Source organism: Xenopus tropicalis, chromosome 1 (genome assembly GCF_000004195.4).
Source record: "Xenopus tropicalis strain Nigerian chromosome 1, UCB_Xtro_10.0, whole genome shotgun sequence".
In the NCBI taxonomy this organism is placed as follows: Eukaryota; Metazoa; Chordata; class Amphibia; order Anura; family Pipidae; genus Xenopus; species Xenopus tropicalis.
In genome coordinates, this window is record NC_030677.2 from 77,004,036 (window position 1) to 77,025,780 (window position 21,745).

A 21,745-nucleotide genomic window follows, 5' to 3' on the forward strand; every position below is an offset into this window, starting at 1 on the left:
CCAGAAATGGCTTTTCTAGGTTTTAAAGTTCGCCTTCTCATTGAAGTCTATGGGGTTCGCAAAGTTCGCAAAAGTTCACACTTTTTGGCAGAAGTTTGGTTCGCAAACTTTTTTTGTGAGGTTCGCTACATCTCTAGTGACAGAGGGGTATTACAGAAATGAGTTTAGGGTAGTATAACAAGGTATAAGTGTGGAGGGACTGGAGCAGAGAATTGGATTCATGGTGACCATACTAATGAACCTGCTGATTAAAGGCAAGATATTTGTTACTTTGGTTGTGGTAAAAGCACCTTCCCACAAAATACATTGTTGCTAGCTAGGAATCTTCAATATGTTGAGAGCTCTTTTTTCTCAGTTCTTGTGGATACCCCATCCACAAGAGTTGAAAGTTGAATCTTAAAAATGGGTTTTTGAGTTGAATCTTAAAAATGGGTTAACTAAAAAAAACACCAGAGCAACCCAAGGTGTTTATTGTTGTACATTGTGTTACTTCGTAATACATCAAAGTCTTGGTAATATTTAAGCATATTTAATCTTTATATATTTTTCAAAAACCTGTAATAAAAAGTTACTTCCATTTCAGCAAAGATTATATCAAATTAGCACTCTCAGGACAGTAACTTAAAGTGTCAAAGAACCTTACAGATTTCCAGAGGGAAAATGACAACTCTAAATTGGACTGTCTACTAATGGCACATTGTATTTAAACAGCAAGGAAGATATTTAATTAGGGGATACTGTAAAATTGTAAAGCAGTAAAATATAAAACCACATGTCTGCTGCATTTTGTCTTTGTCACATATCACTGTAAGTTAATAGGTTTTTGATTCTAGGAATCTAAGAAGCTGGAAGTCTATTACTGAATAATAGTTTTGACTGTAGAACTGACATCTTATGAATCTTTATCATTCATGTCAGCCCCTGCCATTGTGTAGCTAACAGACCTACCGCATACAAATGCAAGGTTTCATTTAACGAGGAGTCACTTCTATTACATTTTTGAACTGATGAAGCCCACACAAGCTCAGAAGGGTACACCTCAGAACTCAGGACCCCATCTAAAGAGATTTAATGGATAATTTTATAATACTGGAAAAAAACAATGCGCCTCTATAAACTATGGGGGGTGGCATACTTTCTTCTGAAAGGCCAGGAGAAGGCAACAACAGTAGTCTTTGAAAACTGAGGGAGAGACAGAAGAGTATTTAGTTTGGAGGGAGTTGTGGAAAGTATATCATGGCATGAGTTCTGGGGGGATTGGTGTGGAGAACTGGATTCACAATGACCATACCAATGCAACCACTGATCAAAGGCAAGGGACATGTCACCCATTATTAAGGTGTATAACGGCATCATTTATAATAAGGAAAGTTCACCCAGCACACCCTTACCTCCTCCAACAATTCTTACTCAGTGCACAGCCCAGAGAGTCGGCACTCCCAATGCAGTCCTGCAAAAATAGTTGACCAGCACAACGAGTGCAATGCAAGGGGGGCTTGGCCCCTGCGTGTTTATTCAAAATATAGCAGCAAGTTTTGGGGGCACACCCCTTCGTCAGGCCGAATGCCTGACGAAGGGGTACGCCCCCAGAACGCTGCTGCTATTTTTTTAAATAAACACGCAGGGGCCAAGCCCCACTTGCATTACACTCATTGTGCCGGTCAACTATCATTTTTTCTAAAACATTTTTTCCTGTATTAATTCTTTCATACTTTAGAATATTTTATGCAAGTGTTTTTGAAAAAAATTTTTTGGAAGAAAACAAGATTTATTCACATTGCAAACTTTATCACAAATAGCAGACTTCACAGATATTTTACTATTGCATGTCACTTTTCATATTGCATTTAAATAAAAATGCTGACCTTTGTGAAAATATATCCCTGTAAGGGCTGCCGTGCTGAAGGGCAATTCCATATCCTCTGTCTGCAATTGTGTTGCCTACTGTGTAAAATGAACAGTCTTGGTCATTGATTGCAATATATTCCAGTACTGCGGCATCCCAAACAAATGCGTAATTTCCATGTTTGACCTAAGGAAAGATAATAAATCAAATAATGTGTAAACTAATATGTCATTTTTAAAGTTATTTTGAATAATTTTAAAACTGTGACAAAACATAAATAATGGACTCAACTTCATCAGGTCCTCTCAAACCATGCCTCCATCTAAGTGTCACTGAGACCTGTGTTACAGAGATATTTTGGGGCTCTGAGAGAACTCATAGTAGCTTTCTGCATGTAAAGGTTTATCTGCTACTAAGTATAGGGCTTACTCTGCTTTCTGGGTAAAATCATCTATTGTTCACTTACCATGAAGATACCAATAGACACAGAAACACCCACAAAGGAATACAAAGAAGGGAGAAAAAGGAGACCCAAAAAAAGATGACTCTCATATTAGTCAATATATTTATAGCTTTATCTTCTTCTTTATTTATGTTTTATATTTAAAACATTGGTCCGTTTAGCATTTGCAGTTTTACTTAGAAACAATGTTTCAAGAATTTTTTTTTTTTTTTTATTGATGTGCATCCATTTTCCCTAGAGGATCGTAATATAAATAATTTAATGACACGGCCGACTCACAATATGTTAAAGTTAACATCTGTATTAAGATAAAAACTTATGCGCTACAGTTCATGAACTGAAGAACATGGAAAGTGGAAATATGCCATTACATTGCAGCAGCAGGCAGTGTTTAATTTTGAATGAGAGAATCTGTTAAGCTATTTCAAGAAAGTCCATCCTTAGGTGGAAAAGTAATTACTTTCTAGCACTGTCATTTGGAATATTAAAAAGATATTTTGATTCAACTTGGACTCTGGCACTTGAGACATCCTATTTCAACCTATTGCTACATATCTGCTAGAACTGTATTTGCATACATGTTTATTTAACGAGTTTAATGAACATTTTCGAACATTTTGTGGTACAGCATCCATTGAAAATGTTGTATACTTGTAGTGAATATTTTCCATTAACTGTTGTGCCCCATGCTCTTTGTAATTCATTTTTTTTACCTGCAGGTGTCTTGCATAGAGGACAATTTTCCAGGGTTCTGTAATTCTCTGCTATTAGTTATTGGTTTCAGAGAAACAGTACCTGTCCCATTATACCCACCATGCTGTGGTGTAATTAGATCTTTTGATTTTGGGAGAAACTGAGTCCACTAAGCCATTTCTGGTACCATGGCGCCATTAGACACTAAGAAGTTCAAGAGGCAAGTACGTCACCCCTCACTGTTTAGGCCTTGCCTTGATTTGCTTTAATTGTTTTCTTGCAGGGGACCCCTCACCCTAAGAAATAATTCTAAATGCTATGCTATCATGTTAGTTGAGCAAAATAAACTTTAGGCATATAGGCAGGCAAAATCTATTTTATCCCAAAATCAATTGTATGTGCCAGATAGGAGGACCTGGTGCACATGTCCAGGTCAGTGACATCTAGGAAGTACAGAAATGTAAGGGAAAGTAATTCCTGTGCCGCAGGCATAAAGGCAGGGAAGGAAAAATATGAGCAAACAAAGTCTAGCACTCTTAACCAGAATTAAGTAGTCTAAGCAAGTTGTAGTTCAGGCAGCTTCTCAAAGGAGTAGTAAGGGTTTGCCACTCCCAATGTAATAGTACTATGTTGTAAATATGGAAAGGTATGGAAATTTTAATAAAAAAGTAGAATTTGGGTTTCTTGTTTATTCTGAAGGACTTTTATTTTTATGTGTGATGAGTGATAGCCCCCTTTAAAAAAAAAATCATTTTTGTGAGTCTGTTCCATTTTTGCTTTATTTGTTTTTTTTCCATGTCTGTATCACAACTTTAGAGAAGTTAAGTGCCAGATAATCTGTGGATCCACATATGGTGAGATATACTGCACAGGAGGTTTGTAGCCTATGGCTAGGACCTCCCTTACCACAGGAGACTCTTGGGAGTAATTTGTTCTTTGTAAATGCTGCTGAACTAGCTAGCATGCACTGTGTGCTTGGTTTGTTGTTGTTATAATTTATTAATAAAGTTGTGGTTAACTTTCTCCCAGTAGCGTGTTGAGTGTTTTATTTCAGATATTTTCCGATATCTATGGGCAAAGCTAGTAATCAGGGGCTTTGTGTTTTTTTTTCCATTTCACAGCCAAGTAACATCACTCATGCAATGAAAACCCTGGACTTTTCTATCTCCAGACAAGCAAAGAACTCTGTAATGTGAAAAAACATCAACAAAGATTACATACAAAGACAAAGATACAAACATTATATACACACATGACCCTCCAGCTGTTAAAGCTTTTATTTATTCTGCTGAAGGCAATGCAGCCCTGACTTCTCCAAATAGTTATTTTCTATTTTGCACTGTCTTTGTATGGCAACAAATATATGAATCATACAATCACCTCTTCTTGGAAAACCCAGCTTTTCATGCCTTCAGCACTTAAAGGAACAGTAACACCAAAAAATCAAAGTGTATAAAAGGAACTACAGTATAATGTACTGTTGCCCTGCATTGCTACAACTGGTGTATTTGCTTTAGAAACATTACTATAGTTTAGTAAATGAAGCTGCTGTGTAGCCACGGGGGCAGCCATTTAAAAGAGAAAAGGCACAGGTTACATAGCAGATAACAGATAAGATCTGTACGATACAATGGTGTTTTATCAGTTATCTGCTATGTCAGTGCTGTCCAACTTCTACGGTGCCGAGGGCCGGAAATTCTCTAGCATACATGGTGGAGGGCCGCTAATAGAAGCCAGTTTTGACCACTCCCCTTTTTGAAACCACACCCACTTCAAACCACACCTATTTTATCACAATGGTGGTACCACAGCAAAATCCCAAATGCTTGGTCCTTACTGTGGGGATATCAACCATCATTCATATGTGAAAGAATTATGTCATATTAAGATATACCCTTAAATTCCATATGCCTCCTCCTCCCCTGTGGATAGCAGAGCAACCCCCAGCATATAATTACACACCTTTGGGACCATTTAATGGCTATTTCCAACTGCTAACAAACTCCCACAACAAACCCCTGCCAGGTTCACCTCCCACAAGCAGCATAGGGCAAGCAGAGTATGGCACACACAGGTAGCACTCTGACTGTCCTATGCTGTCTGTGTGTGCCATACTCTGCCTGTCCTACCCTGCCTGTGTGTGCCATACTCTGCCTTCCCTATGCTGCCTCTGTGTGCCATACTCTACCTGCCCTATGCTGGCTGTATGTGCCATACTCTGCCTACAGTACCTATGTCTGAGGTGTGAAGAAGTGAACAATGGAAGTGATTACAGTCTGAGCCTGAGGTGTGAACACTGCAGGGGGTGAACAATGCAGGTATTAAAAGGTGTGAAAAACACAGGGGATTACATTTTTAAACAATACAGAGGGATTACAGCCTGAATCTGAGGTGAGAACCATGCAGGGGGCCAGTTAATCTCAGTACTGATACCATTTAATGCTTACTCAAAGGTAAGCCATCAAAGCAGCCAGACAGGTGGGGGGCCACACAGAGGGGGGTCGCGGGCCGCATGCAGCCCGCGGGCCGCCAGTTGGACAGCACTGTGCTATGTAACCTGTGCCTTTTCTCCTTTTTCCAACTTGAATGGCTGCCCCCATGGCTACACAGCAGCTTTTTATATAAACTATAGAAGTGTTTCTAAAGCAAATGTGCAAATTTTACCAGTGCAGGGCAACAGTGCATTGTATTATGATTACTTAAAAACATTTTTATTTTTTGGTGTTACTGTTCCTTTAATAAGAGGGCAATAGGAGTTACCTTAACATACTGTTAGAGGCACATGTGCTACAACTCATTTTGGAAAAACATTTCTCATTTGTTTTTCTTTTTAAAAATTTAGATAAGCTCATTTCCACGAATGTCTGACATTTACTAAAAAGTCAGAACTCAAGTCTTTGCGGGAAGAAGTTGCAGAAAAGTCGAAATTTTTTTGGATTGTTGCACTAAAACCTCTTTTTTTTAATTGTCATACTGCTACATAGTCTGGGCAGGTTTTAGCTGGCAAATTGTTAGATTCAGATTTTTAGCAATTTTGATGCATAATAAATCACAAAAAATTTGAGACCTTTTTTCCATGACTTTTAGTGCTAAAAAATCCAAATCAGAAAAAAAAGAAATCCGACTGTTTGTAAATGGCCCCCTAGTGTCTCATTGCTCAATACTACCAGCATGATAATAAGAGAAGCAAAGCCACTAAAGGGAATAGCTGTCATGAGACATTCATTTATGAAAAATATGCAGCCACTCAATTCAACTTCATTCAGGGGCGTAACTACAGGGTAGAGGTTGCAGGGGCCCAGGAGTTTAGAGGGTGCAGTAAGGCTCTATTTTAGGTGCAATTTCAATATATCCTGGTAGAATAGGTCAACCTATCAATGTTTGGGGCCCTAAATTGAATTTGTTGTTGAATCACACCCTGGTTTCATTCATCCCTCTAGGTACATAAGCAATGGATAGTGGATAACAGATAATGGTAATACATGTAGGGGATCTATTATCTAGATGCCCTTTATCAAGAAATCTCTGAAATGAAATACGATTTTCCATAAAGTCCTGTTTATGCAAACAATTCTTATATTTTTAATGGTTTTCTTTTCCTCTGTAATTATCAAAGTGCATTGTACTGATTGTACTGGTGTCAAAGCTGCATAAATTCTTGTTGGAGGGAAAACAGTTCATTTGTTATCTTTTTAATCTTAAAATGTTTTTACTAGTCTTAAGGTACTGTGATCCATATTACTTAAAGATTGTTTGTCTGGAAAACCCCAAGCTCCCAAGCTCCCAAGCTGATAATAGATATATATTTGTACCTGAAAATCTGGTTAGAATAAATAGATGAGTGAATCAACTCAAAATTATGACGATTTTTACGAATGACAGCAATTCAGGATCCTCAGGGACATGCAGCTATTTTGCCCCAATTTACATTTATACTAATGCTTCTTTACAGCTTTTCATTTTATTCAACATCTAATAATCACCAATTTGTCATTGATGTAGTAGAAATCAGTATTTGAATAAAGCCCAGTTTAAAAAAAAAAATGGTGTAGAAAAGTATACTATTCTGCTATTAGCAGTATTATTTAGAGATTTGTAGACTGGAAAGCAGGGACATATGGGCTCTGGGGCATGATGCATAGATTCCTACATTATTAAATGCTCTAAATACAGGATGCTTGATAAAATGCAGAAGTAAAAGTTGGCATTTTACAAGATTTGCATTTGTCACACATCCTTGCTTTTTATGCTCTCATAATTCCAAAGGTAAAAAGGCTTTGTCTTTGGTTTTATTTCGACAACTTTCTTATTTAACAGAAATGATAAATACTAATATATTATTTATATTTCATAAACTGAATTCTGTGGAATTGATGATGCAAATATACTTTCAGTCTAGGATATCATCAAATAATCATGTGTAAAAAGCTAAAAAGAAGAAAAGAAAGTTATACAGTAATTGTCCTTATGAATTGAATTATACAGGTATAGAACCAGTTATCCAGAATGCTTGGAACCTGAGAATTTCCAGATAATGGGGTCTTTGCGTAATTTGGATATATATCCAAATACTTTATTTCTACTAAAAAGTAATTTAAACATCAATTAAACCCAGCATGATGGGTTTGCCTCTAATATGGATTTCTAAGTTGGGATCAAGTACAAGGTAATGCTTTATTATTACAAAGAAAAAGTAAATCATGTTTTAAAATTTGAATTAATTGATTAAAACTGAGTCTATGGGAGACAACCTTCCCATAATTCCAAGCTTTCTGGATAATGGGTTTCCAGATAACAGATTCCATACCTGTACAACGAATGTCAAAATAATCTTTATTTTCCCCACAAGTGAAACATCATAAGCATAGTGGTTTATTTTCTGTGTACTTACTTTATATCACTAAAAAAACCTTCTACCTGTCATTATACATATACTAACTAACAGCACAAGCCATTATGTAATGCATATCTTTGGTAAATCTTTATGTTTTGTTTGTCAGCTATTTATCTTTTTTGTTGCTTTTGTTTGACTTTCCATTTATCACTTCTACTGAAACTAGAACAAGAAAAGATACATTTCCTCTTTCGCTCTGATTCATGTTCTTATTCGTATTAAATGGGCAGTAGTTGTGTGATTGAAATTTTCTTGTGGGTCACACTGACTTCTAGTGACAAAATCCCACGTGGATAATGTTTATATTGACCGCAATTTTTTACTTTAGTTTTTAAGAGCTTCTCAAACCAGAGACAAAATAATGTGGAAAAGTGTGATGGAAATGTATCCTTCAAAATTAACGCTTTTCAACTAAGTAAAACAAATGTCATACTATAAAAAAATCTATTTGCTATCGCTGCTTTTGAAAAGCCTTCCTTCATGTACAGTTAAGCTACTTGCAAAATATTGAGGCTTTACATGCATATTTGAAAGATAAACTTAAAAATGACTAATTGTATTTTGTCTCTTTTTTTTTACCTTTGCCTTTCTCCTTTCTGTTGATTACATTCGCATTTATGTTAACAATGGTTAAAGGGGTCATTAGTTACATAGTTACATAGTTACATAGGGTTGAAAAAAGACCAGTGTCCATCAAGTTCAACCCATCCAAGTAAACCCAGCACAGTAAACCCAGCACACCTAACCCCCACCTACCAATCTATACACTCACATACATAAACTATTAGTAGCGATGAACACATTTTTTCAACCAGGCATGGATGGTCTGTGAAATTCCACATTTCGCCATCTGCAAATGATTTCATGAAACTGTGGCAAAAATTAGCCAAAACAAAAAATTTGCAGAGAAAAAATGGCCATTGACTTTAATGTATTTGGAGTGAGAAAAAAATTGCACAGGCATAAAAATTGTCACCCACACATAAAAATTGTAGCACATGTAACAAAAAGTTGTAAGGTAGACGTGACAATCGCATTTCGCAAATTTTTCAGCAGTTTTTCGGCAAAACAAAACAGGAATGATTTGCTTATCACTATTCATTAACTTTATTAACTGCTGCAAGTGCAGACAGAGGACCGTGGGAAGAAAAATCGTATCCCATTGTTGCAAAGCACCTGCAATAGCAGCATATTCACACTTGGCACATCATACTGGATTACGAGTTTGGCATGAAATGCAAAGTGTAGTGAGGTGCAAAGCAGCCCTGTATTACTGCTTGTCATTTGAATTTTGCACAAGTTAGGGTAAGCATATGGGGGCAGGAGGGGCATGCTTATGTGCCTATCCCAGCCCACCCCTCATGAATAAAGCTCTGATGCCACAGACTGTTTTGTATTCATGGAGTGGACACAGGTTTCTGTGCTCGACAAGGCAGACCCCAAATGTACAATAAAATTGTGGTTTTCACCTTGTCCTGCACTCAATAACATAATCAAAAGAGTAATGTGACATGATTTCAAATGACATTAAACATTAATATTCTAAATTTGGCAGCCAATTGAAATACCTCAAGTGCCATTACCATTTCCATATTCAATATATATGCTTCTATTCCATACCATTTTTAAGTTACGTTTTAACATAGCAGTTATGTATTTTATTTTTACTACAAAATGGTTTTAAGAGACAGAAAGAACAAATAAACTATTGTAAACAAAGTATATTATTCAATAAAAACTATATTAATATAGAAAAGCTATTGCTTTAGATAACTTACTTTTATTAAGGGGGAACTCTGGTATCTAAACAAAAATTTGTTACAGAGCCCAACACAATGTAGAAACCCCTAATATACTCATCACTGTAATGAGTTCCTTCAAAAGGTATAAATAAATACAATATGTATATGTTGCAATCCAGCTGCAAAACAGTTCTTTTCTTTCTGCATCATTTGAAATCCTGTTAGGGGAGGAGGGGCTAAAATACTGATGTTACAAATTGTAACAACTTCTCCACAGCTAACAGACAGCATGCAGGAACTAAATAAACCACAAAGCATTGCACTATGATGTTATTTTTCACATGTGCAGGGAATTGTGGGATTTGGAGGATGCAGGCTGAAGACATTGGACTACTGTTACATTCTATTTGAGCCTCAAATTAGTCAGCCAGATCAGCAGGAGAACAAGCCAAATGGTTCTAGAAAATCAAGAAGTGCTTTTAACAGCAGACACGGTGTATAATTTAATAGCAGCTTTTCTAATTGTATAAACTTTCTTCCATATGTTGGAACCAAAGCTGTCACATCATAAAAGGCAACAATATTTACAATCTAGTTAATTTATAATTAAGAAATGTGGCACAAAAAATAAAGTCAAAACTTTCTAGTTAATGGAAATCAGAGTCTGCTGATTCTAAGTCAGGCAACATCCCTTCCTTACATGTCTATAATACAGAGTACAATTACAAACAGAAGCAGTCAAAACCCCCACAGTATCAGAAATCAGTTATTTGCACCTAAAAATATATATATATAAATGTCAGGACAGAGAGCCGCACACACAAGGACTTAGCGATTAGTGAAAAAATTTATTTGAAAAAATCCAACGTTTCGAGTACTGACTGTACTCTTCTTCAGGGACAAACCACATACCATATACAAATGTCTATAGCCATGCAGTAGAGTACCTGTACCAGATTATAGCCATTCTTTAAGGCAGGGATCCTCAAACTACGGCCTGCGGGCCGGATCTGGCCCCCCCAAGGTAATTTACCCAGACGCTGCTGTGTCCTGACCCCTGGCAGCGGGGAGCGGGAGATGGGAGCTGGGATCAGGATGACACAGCGGGGAGTGGGAAAACGGATCAGGGAGCGGGAGGACGCAGCTTGGAGCGGGGGAACCGGGAGAGAGAGGAAACAGCAGAGAGCGGGAAGATACAGCAGGGAGCTGGGAGAGAGAGGACTGATCGAGGACCGGGAGGATGCAGTGGGGAGCGAGGGAGCTATGAGAGGGAGGACGCAGGAGCGGGCCATAGTTTGACCCAGCAGCAGGGAGCAGGCATCGAGAGTTGGCGCAGCAGGGAGCTTGGACCATAGTTTGAGGATGCCGGGTAAGGAGGAGGGGATGGGCCGTAGTTTAAAGACTATAGTCTGGCCCCCCAACAGTCTGATGGGCCATGAACTGGCCCCCTGTTTAAAAAGTTTGAGGACCCCTGCATTAGGCCTTCAATACCAGCCCAGGCATGCAACAGTCCTATTAGAGTGAAGAAGCTGATCAGCTGGTGCTCCAAATCTGATTAGGCATTTCTTGATAGGCTTTGAACTGCAAGTTCAGTACATGAAAGTTAGCTAAACACGGAGTGGATTAGTGATAAAACATTTTTTTACTGGGTTTTTAGATACCGTTTAGAGGGAAAGTATATGTCAAGCGGCATATATTTGACCATGTTAAAATTTTCCCACTGGGATCATCCACCCAACATACATTAAACAAAAATTGTAGAAAAATTATATGGTGACACAAAAGTCAATCTGAAATAATATTATTATATTTTAAGTGACAGATAGGGACAGATAGAGATCTCCTCTGCAGCAGTAAGAGGTAGGGTCACAACCAGACAAGGAAATATGAATATGCTCCCTGTGATTATTTTGAATTGCTGTCAACCCTAAAAGAAACCTTCTGCTGCATATAGCTATAGTATCATTAGACAGCTATAGTAAAAGTAATGTAATGCAACTGCAATACGTTTATAGCAAGAACACAAGACAGAAATGTTTTCCTTTCTAGATGGTTACATTAAAAATGATAGATTGCAGGTGATAGTTTTCTAAATGTAGATAGGAAACTACATCAAGGGTAGTTCTGTTCTATAATTTTGCTAATCTATATGCAAATACATAAAAGTGCACACTTCCACAGATTGTATTGTCAAATGTGGTCTACATAGGAAATACAACCGTTACAGGTATGGGACCCGTTAACCAGAATGCTCGGGACCTGGGGTTTTATGGATAAGGGATCTTTCCGTAATTTGGATCTCCATAACTTAAGTCTGCTAAAAATCATTTAAATATTAAATAAACCCAATAGGCTTGTTTTACCTCCAATAAGGGTTAATTATATCTTATCTGGGATCAAGTACAAGGTTCTGTTTTATTATTACAGAGAAAAAAGGAATAATTTCTAAAAATAAGAATTATTTGCTTATAATGGAGTCTATGGGAGATGGCCTTTCCGTAATTTGGAACTTTCTTGATAATGCGTTTCTGCATAAGGGATCCCATACCTGCACTATTAAGGGAGTTTACTGCAAGAAAATGGTATGGTATCAAATACTACACATGGATGAGAGTTGCATTTACATAAATTACAACCCAATATATACATGCAATTATAACGTAGTCTAACAATTAACCACAAATGAATAGAATTAAAATTTTATTATAATTACATATATTTGAAGGGGAAGGATATGGTTATAGAGTGAATATATAACATTTATTGTAAAATATCAGCACATTATTTTCTTACACAGGCAATATTTTTTTAATCTATCAATGATTTCGGCTATTATAATAAAGAGCCAGTTGCTAACTGACAAAAGGCATTAACAGTGTATTCACTCCCGCGTCCTGACAGAAAAATGAAATGCACTTAGATGTTATGAAATATAAATTCTGTTACCAGAGCAACAAACCTTCACACAGACCATAACATGCTATTTGCAGCATAGAAAACGATCTCAGTGATAAAGAAGCTGAGGCAATGTGTCGATAATTTGCGCCCAAAGTGGATTGATATTAAGATACGCAGCCATTCACTATATTGTGAATAATAAAAACAATCAATGATTGCCTGCTAAAGCTTGTATTGTAATCCTCCCAGTCAAGCTAAATATTAGCTTTAGGAGGGATCATGCCCCCAGAGAAGGTGAATTGTTGTGCTTTCTTTGAACAATATAATGAGAGAAGGTCAGGGCATGTGTATCTTACCTACTCTTAGTATGTAATTTCATAAGGGTTGGGTACTAAAATATTATCCTAAAGGTGTCGTTTATAAACAATGGGCAACAATGGGCAAATTTACTCCTTGGCAGTAACCCATGGCAACTAGTCAAAATTCTGCTTTCATTGTTAAACATAAAGCTGACCGGAAAAATGTAATCACTGACTGGTTGCTATGGGTTGGTGCCTGGGTACAAATCATCCCAGTGATTATAAATGAACCCATAGCCAATCAGCAGGAAGCATTTACTAGTCACCTGCTTAATAGAAAATGTTTTATCTGTTGCTAAGGGTTACTGTTTTAGTCATTCAGCTATATTTACAACAATGTCTATGACAGCAAGTAGATCTTTACAACAAATCATGTAAAAATTAGGATTTTCCCTTTATCTATATACTGTATATATAAGAGAGGAAGTAAACTTTATCCTAAATATCACAGTAACTTGCCATCAGACTTTAACCCCAACACGGGTCCCACTATTTGGGATAAACCTCCAGTTGCACACAGCTCAATCTGTTTCCCACAGGCTCACTGTGGCTTTTTGATAGGGACAAAGGACATTTCGGGGTGAATGTGCAATGTTATATCTTTGTGGCTATAAGGCAGGAAACAAAGAAAAAACATTTTTGTGTTCGCATCATACTATTTATTGGCTGTAGCAAAGCAAGCTTTCAAGATTTAAAAAATTAAAAGGATATATCAGGCATTATATATTCATGATGTTAGATTTTCTGAAGCAGAAATTTTAGATATATATATATACATATATACACACACACACAGAGGCAAACTAGCACACAGTTTACATCAAAGTAGAACTCTGACAAGGTTATGTGAAATAAATGTAGACAACAGAAAACTAGAAGAAAACAAAAGATGGTTAAAATAAGGATCACTTGCTTGTCCTGATCCCTGGGTACTAAATGTAAATATACAGAAGGAACATGTAAAGTGACCATGTGCTACTGTCTGGCCTTTTGAATTCTCCCTGTCCTGCTACAGTGGAGCTTGAAAGTTTGTGAATCCTTTAAAATCTTCTACATTTTTATATGTGTGACTTAAATCATCATTTGATTTTTAAACAAGTTCTTAAAGTAGAAGAAGAAAACCTAGTGAAACAAATGAAAAAAAAAATATTATATTTGGTCAGGTATTTATTTAAAAAAATGATCCAAAAGTAAGTGAATTGTGCTCTCACTTTTTGGTGTGACCTCCCTTGTATGTATGTATGTATATCTTTATTTATAAAGCGCTACTTATGTACGCAGCGCTGTACAGTACAATTCATTAATACAAAACAGGGGGTTAAAGATAATGGATAAATACAAAGTACAACAATAAATACAAATAAATACAAGGTACAGTTGCAATAAGAGTCAGAAACACAAGATGAAGGAGGTCCCTGCCCCGTAGAGCTTACAATCTATATGGGAGGGGTAACTAACAGACACAAATGGGCAAATGTAAGTGCTGTAGGTCACAGTGGGTGACATTACAGTATAAGTGCTAGTTCCCAGATCAGGTGCTGGGTGAGTGCTCCAAAAGGTAGTCTTTTAGTTTGGTTTTAAAAAGACTGAGGGAGGATTCTCCCGGAGGAAATAGGGAGGGAATTCCAAATGTAAGGGGCAGCAAGGCAGAAGGGTTTAAGGCGGGAACTGTTAATCAGTCCTGCAAACAAAATTTTAGTCTATTCCTCCATACAGGACAGTTTCACCTCTTGGATGTTGGTGGGTTTCCTCACACCGACCATTTGATTTAGGTCTTTCCTCAGCATTTTAATTGGATTAAGGTCAGGACTTCAGAACTGGATTAAGGTCAGGACTCCAGAACATTCACTTTTTCTTCTTTATCTATTCTTTGGTAGAATGACTTGTGTCAGGATCATTGTCTTGCTGTTCAGTGTTCTCCTGATGGTAGACTCATGAACATCAACATTCGCCAATGTGAGACAGGCCTTCAGTAGCTTAGAAGTTACCCTGGGGATCTTTGTAACCTCTCAGACTATTAGACACCTTGTAGTTGGAATTATCTTTGATGTTCGATCACTTCTGGGAAGGGTAATGAAGGCCTTGAATTTCCTCTATTTGTACACAATCTGTCTGACTGTTGATTGGTGGAGCCTGAACTCTTTAGAGATCTTACTGTATAACTTTTTCTGAGGTCCTCAGACACCTCTTTTGTTCGAGTCATGATACACATTCAAAAATCTGTTTGTTCACTTTCAAACTATAGGAAAATTCTAAATATTCACTTACTTTTACATATGCAGATATGTTATTGGATCATTTTTTTTTAAATAAATATATGACCAAATATTATAATTTTTGTTTAATTTGTTTTACTAGGTTTTCTTTATCTACTTTTAGGACTTTTAGGAAAATCAGATAAAGTTTTAGGTCACAGTCATATATAAATATAGAACATTTCAAAGGGTTCACAAATTATAAAAAACCACTGTACAATACAGTTGTCTTGGACAACAGAATGAACAACATTTTATTGCATATTTTTCTATTGACATAAATGGATGAATTCATGGCTTATATTTACTGTATGAACTTTAGCTTTAAACATTTTAAGCAGAAGTCATAAATCAATATTTTTTTAGTTGAACATACAATAACATTTTAAAATGGAAGGCAAATTGATCTGTTGAGGTCAAAAATGCTAATGAAGTTGTCTCAATGGGCCATAGATTGTATTTGCCAGAACAGAATGTAGAACATGTGGATATGAATGGTTAGGTTAGCCCAGCATTTTTCCTGGAACTCCAAACATCATAAAAGTCCCTTGGTGGGGGGTGGGGGGGGGGGGGCAGGGGGAGTAAATCATAGATAAATATTCAAAGGATACATTATATAGTTTAACTGTTGTTAGACTGCAACTCCCATCATGCTGGTGGAAGTTAAAGGCTAATGGGAGGGTGCTGCAGTTAAATATCAACTGGAAACTATCAGGATCTTATTGTCCCTCTCAGAAGAGGCTCCAGTGTTTCTGTATTGCTTAAGGCTGGATTTGTGAAAGATAAAAAAGCCTAATAACTATAAAATAAAGTATGTGGATGTCTTTATTGCATGTCGACAAATATTTTGATAGCTCCGCTACATTAGAACTATGGCAAATGACTCACAAATACTGTGTGATTGTCCTTTCACTGCACATATTCACCTTCCCAAAAGTTCTGGAATACTTTATTGCTAACTATGCTCAATGGCAATAAAATTGAATTAAACCCTTTAAACCAACACATACATAAAGGTAGGAAGCTTTGTGTTTCTGCCTTTTCCTTCCCCTTCACGCTTCTACTTAGAATGGCTGTTATGAGAATAACATTTCAAGGACATTCAGAAATGTTTGCCATGACAACAATGTTTTAATATGACAATGCCTATGACAATGCTCCTTTTAATACTTCCCATAACACTTTCCACAAATAGATGGCATCTCAGTGTTTTTGCAGTAAACAATTAATTCTCTTTTCCACTTCATTAAAATCTCACCATATGTGTGTTTAGCTATGTTAAATCTCTGCCATTATTTGAAGCACCAACATAATACATATCACCTATAATAAAGTTAAATCTTTATTTCAGCAGTTTGTTATCAGACTCAACCATAGTGAGTTGGCTTGTTAATAACTGAACCATTTCACTTAATTGAAAAGCATTGAATAGCATTTATTTCTTCTAAGCCTAATACAGGTATGAGATATATTGTCCAGAAAACCCTCTGTCCAGGAAACTCCAAATTACGGGAAGGCCATCTCTCATAGGCTCCGTCAAATTATTACAATTTTGATTTTTTTTTCTGTAATAATAAAACAGTACCCAACTAGGTTATAATTAATTCTTATTGTGCAAAGTATGGTTATCCAAATTACAGAAGGATGTATTATCTGGTAAACTTCAGGTCCCAAACATTTTGGATAACAGGTCTCATACCTGTATTTAGAAGCCCATTTATGAAAATTCAGATTTGTGTAATTTTAGGGGCTGATTTACTTACCCACGAACGGGTCGAATGGAGTCCGATTGCGTTTTTTTCGTAATGATCGGTACTTTGCGATTTTTTCGGATTCTTTACGAATTTTTCGGATCCAATATGATTTTTGCGTAAAAACGCGAGTTTTCCTATCCATTACGAAAGTTGCGTAAAAAGTTGCGCATTTTGCGTAGCGTTAAAACTTACGCGAAAAATGCGCAACTTTTCGCGTAAGTTTTAACGCTACGAAAAATGCGCAACTTTTTACGCAACTTTCGTAATGGATACGAAAAACTCGCGTTTTTACGCAAAAATCGTATTGGTAACGAAAAATTCGTACAGAATCCGAAAAAATCGCAAAACATACGAAAAAGTCGCAAAATGTTCGTTTTCAAGTCGGAACTTTTCCAATTCGGGTCGGATTCGTGGGTTAGTAAATCAGCCCCTTAGTATTTTTTTCTACCGCAACTAAACTCACTTTTTAAAAAAAGCACGTATGTCTATTCTATGTCTATAAAAAAATCTGAATATAAAGCGCACGTAGTGTGCGTAGGTTTGTATTAATGTTTTTTTTTTATAAATTATGAAAAATTCACGAAAATGAAAAAAATACAAATAGTATTTAGTTAGTAAATCTGGCCCATAGAGCCAGACACAGTACTAGACTAGATTTTCTAGACTATTTTTACTAGATTATTTTCATTTAAAAACAAGAACTTGAAAAAGTATTTGTCATCCTTCACTAGCAATGAGTGAATTTTTTTGCCAGGCATGGTTTCACAACAAAATGACCCATTTCACCATTGGCTAATTTTTTCGCGAAACTGCGGCAAACTGTGGAGTTGCCACAAAAAATATCTCATTGACTTTAATACTGATCGAATGAATCGATCGCTGCATAGTGGATGTTTCCCCCAATACTTCCCCTGCATCGCCAGATCGCCTTTCTTCAAATGACTGGAAACCAAGTTTTAACAGGTATTTTGTACTAAAGCATTCAAAATAATAAATGGTTTGCAGGATAGGGCAATTATTGGGGCAGGGTAGAATAGATTTTTTACTAAATTTTAGTGTTACTTTTCCTTTAAAGGCAATAGTGGTAGAGGAACTTTTCATCAACAAACATTTCATACATTCAATACACACTTTAAAGGATAATGAAAGGTTAATATAAATTAAAAGTAAGTCTAAAGGCATTCTTTTTAAGTACTTACTGCATATCTAAATTCCCAGATCCCTGCTTGCTTCTCTGAGATATGGTGCTGGCAGCCTACAGCAGTGTGAAGACTAAAGTGACATCACTGAAGTCTCTCTGTCCTTCCTGTAGGCTTCTGGAGCCACCTAATTTCACCTATCAAAATTGTAGTTTGGAAAATAATAAGAATAGATATAGTTTTGTTCTACCTAATGCTAAATTCACTCCTGTATTTTGGTTAGCTACTCAAATCATGTGTGCCTTGTAGGATTCTCCCCCCTTCTCTGTTGAATACCTCTCACCTGAAAATACAGAGTTTTTATCTGATTTGCAACGTTGCCCTGCGTTCCATTTAATGTAATTTTAAATTCAAATATGAATTTATTGTATCAGATATTTTTACCTTGGACACTAACCAATATTTAAAGCCACACTAGGCCCATGTTGATTATTTACACTATATATATTATATTTAATTTTTGAACTAGTGCTAGGGAAATTTTAATTATTAGAAGACTTTTTATGGGCACTGATAAACTGTTGGAACTACCTGTCCTATTACATTTGGCATATTCATTCATGGGCATTGTTTGGCATCTTTTGCCTTTGGTATGAACACACCATGTATAAACAATTTTATTTATCAGCACTAGGCAATTTGTCCATGGGTAGTAGCCCATAGTGACCAATTAGTGATTAACTTTTTAATTTGTTGCCATGGGTTACTGCCCACAGGCAAATTTGCCCAGTACTGATAAATTAGCCTTCATAAATGTAACCTTTAAATAACATAACATTCATGATCATAAAGTTTTAAGTAGTTAAGTACTCTAGATTCTGTATTGATTTTAAAAAATATTATTGCTTTTAGCAGAGTCTAATTCTTTTTTTCCCATCATTCCACCTGGTCCTTTCACATGCAACTGCATAAGGATAAAATGGCACTGATTATTTTTACTATATTTACTACCTGTATCAGTTACACAGGAACAGAGGAGTCTATGATCTTCTATAAGATGCTTGTGGTTGTCAGTGATGACATTTAAAATTATTTAAATGGACTCTGTATGTATATTATATTTTCTAGTTTTTCTTTTTGAACTTTTTCTGCTCTAGTGGTGACAAGAACACAACAATAACCATTAAAGTACTGCAGTCAGCTACTTTTGCAGCCTGGGTTTAATAACAGAGTATGAGATTATCTAAAAAATATTAATCTTTCTTAAGTAATTTTACTTTTGCTTCCAAGGAAAGGTAATGTTCCCAGTTAAGCAATATAACAAAGCAATGACAAAAATAGATATAAAAATGTTAAAACTATAGCCCTTAGAGATTTTCATGAATTTATGGTTTATTAGCTTTACAGCTGCAGAAGTAAAAAGGAAAAAAAATCCATAATTACTAAATAAAATATACTTGGGAGTCACAATTTAAAAGGTAAAAAAGAAATTGAGTTTTTATTTCAAGTTTTCCAAATAAATTTTGTACATAAAAGAAGAAAACAAGGAAGAACAGAATAAGAGGAGGTAGAGAGGAAAGAAAGGGGAGAGGGAGCCTTATCACATCTACAGAAGTCAAAGAATACTTATTTAGCCGAGTTCTTGTTGATTTAGCCAGGCACCCCAGATCGCATCAAACTTTTTTTTTTGGTTTTGGTAGTACATCATTTATCAGTTTCTTCCAGAAGAACATGGAAGGTGGAATTTTTCTGCAGGATGGCTTTTTTGGCATAGTAGAAAAGTTGAAGATAACATAGATTCTCATGCTTGCTCATGTTTAGATTCCCTATCTCCATTAAATAAAGACTGGGAGACAGTATTTTGTGGAGTGCTAGGGTGTTTTCTATGTACTCCAGGATTTCTCGCTAGAACCTTCGTATAACTGGGCATTTCCAGAAAATATGAAAAAATGTTCCTATTCCTTTATAGATTTTGGCAAGTCTTTGTCGCATAAAATAAACTATGAATAAATTTGATTTGAATATATATATCTTGCTAAAATAGTCAGTTGAAGGACTATATCCAACACCTCTTCCCACATTTGATCATTTAGATCAGGAATGTTTTTGCATAGGGCTGCGGATTTATCAAAATAATGTCCATATATGTCAACACCTCAGTTAGGTCTACCCTACGTAGATAAAGTTCTAGGGTTTGTTCTGTAAGTTGGTCTCTGTGGAAATCGGGATTGGAACACGTGCTGCAACTGTACGCAAAACAACATTCTAGAGGGGAGCTGGAAGTCTAGCCTTAAATTTTGAAATGTCTTATGGTCCCCATTCAAAAATAAATCTGCTAAAGTTTTCACCCCAGCAGCTTCACAGGTACTGATTTCTAATACCAGACTAAAGTGGGAAAGAAACTTGTTCCCCCATAGGGGAGTCCATATAGACCATTCTGGGCCATTCTGGACCATGTGCCATTTTTAGAGCTTTCTGGAGGTTTTCTACTATTGTTTTCATAGGGATTGTAGTATTGTAATGTCAGGTTATTTCCCGATAGGGTAGTTTAGCAAAGGCCTCAAGTGAGCCAGCTTGAAGTACCGCCACCTGGTTGTCCAGCTTAGGCCTCATCCACAAGTTGGCATATACTAATTGGCTAGCCATAAAGTACATTAGAAAATTAGTTAGAGAAAGACCCCCTTTGGTGGATGGGGCTTGTAAGTTGTGAAGCCTAGTCTTGCCTTTTCCCATACGAAGCCCCATATTAAGCTATCCAGGTGTAGAGAGGTGTAGAGACAATGGGGAATTGTGGAAAGCATATATAAACTTAGGAATTTTGATTCTACCAGGGACCGACAAAGGAAGTGAGTGCCATAACAAAATTTTGTTCTTGAGACTTAATAAAATTGGGGGATGTTAGTATCTAAAGGGATGCACCACTTTTAGAGATTGTATAGTGGGGGGATGGCTCAGTGGAAGCAGGTCTGTAGGAAAATGTATGGATTTTGAATAAAATACTATTAACTCGGAATCCTGAGAAACTACTAAATTCATGGCGTGCACTCTGAGGAGTCTGAAGGGAATCATTTGAATCTGCAAGGGATAATAACATTGTCTGCATACAATGAGACATTTTTACAGATGGCAGCCAACTGTAGGCCTATAATATTGGTATCTGAGTGAATGTGTATTGCTAGTGACTCTATGGTTAATGCAAAGAGGAGAGGAAAGATAGGACAACTTTGCCTAGTATCCCTACATAGGGGGAAGGCAAAGGACTTTAAACCTTCTATCTGGATTCTGGTTCATGGGGAGGCCTATACAGCCTGAATCTAGGATCTAAATCTAGGCCCAAATCCATATCTATTCAGAATTTCCCAAAGGTTGGGCCCATTGAATGTGTCAAAGGCCGTTTCCATGTTTAAGACTACAGTCACCTGGTGGTCATGTCTTACTGCAAGATTTGTGTACAACCTCATCAGATTAATATCCAAGTAAAGTAATTTCTTCAGTGCTAATGTGCATATATCTTACTGTGCTTACTGAGGTAGCTAAAAAGGTTTAGGCTGTAGGCCAAATGTAGAGTTGTGCAATGGTAACCATGTTTAGCATTTCATATCCTGTTTGAAACTCCATGGTGCTGGTCGCTTACCAGAATCAGGTACACTGGAATATAACTTGGCTTCCTGTGACCATATTCCATCTCTGCGACATTGGCAA

The 21,745-nt window shown here is 36.6% G+C and overlaps 1 protein-coding gene across 3 annotated transcripts in view; it reads right to left on the reverse strand.

Moving 5' to 3' along the window:
• The window catches only part of grid2 (glutamate receptor, ionotropic, delta 2), a 546,810-nt gene that overhangs the window by 38,274 nt on the left and 486,791 nt on the right, over nt 1-21,745 (reverse strand). For all 3 annotated transcript variants that reach the window (XM_031903170.1, XM_031903172.1, XM_031903175.1), the window contains exon 14: nt 1,866-2,032. In XM_031903170.1, the coding sequence (XP_031759030.1) occupies nt 1,866-2,032 (167 nt within the window). The remainder of the gene's footprint in view (nt 1-1,865; nt 2,033-21,745) is intronic.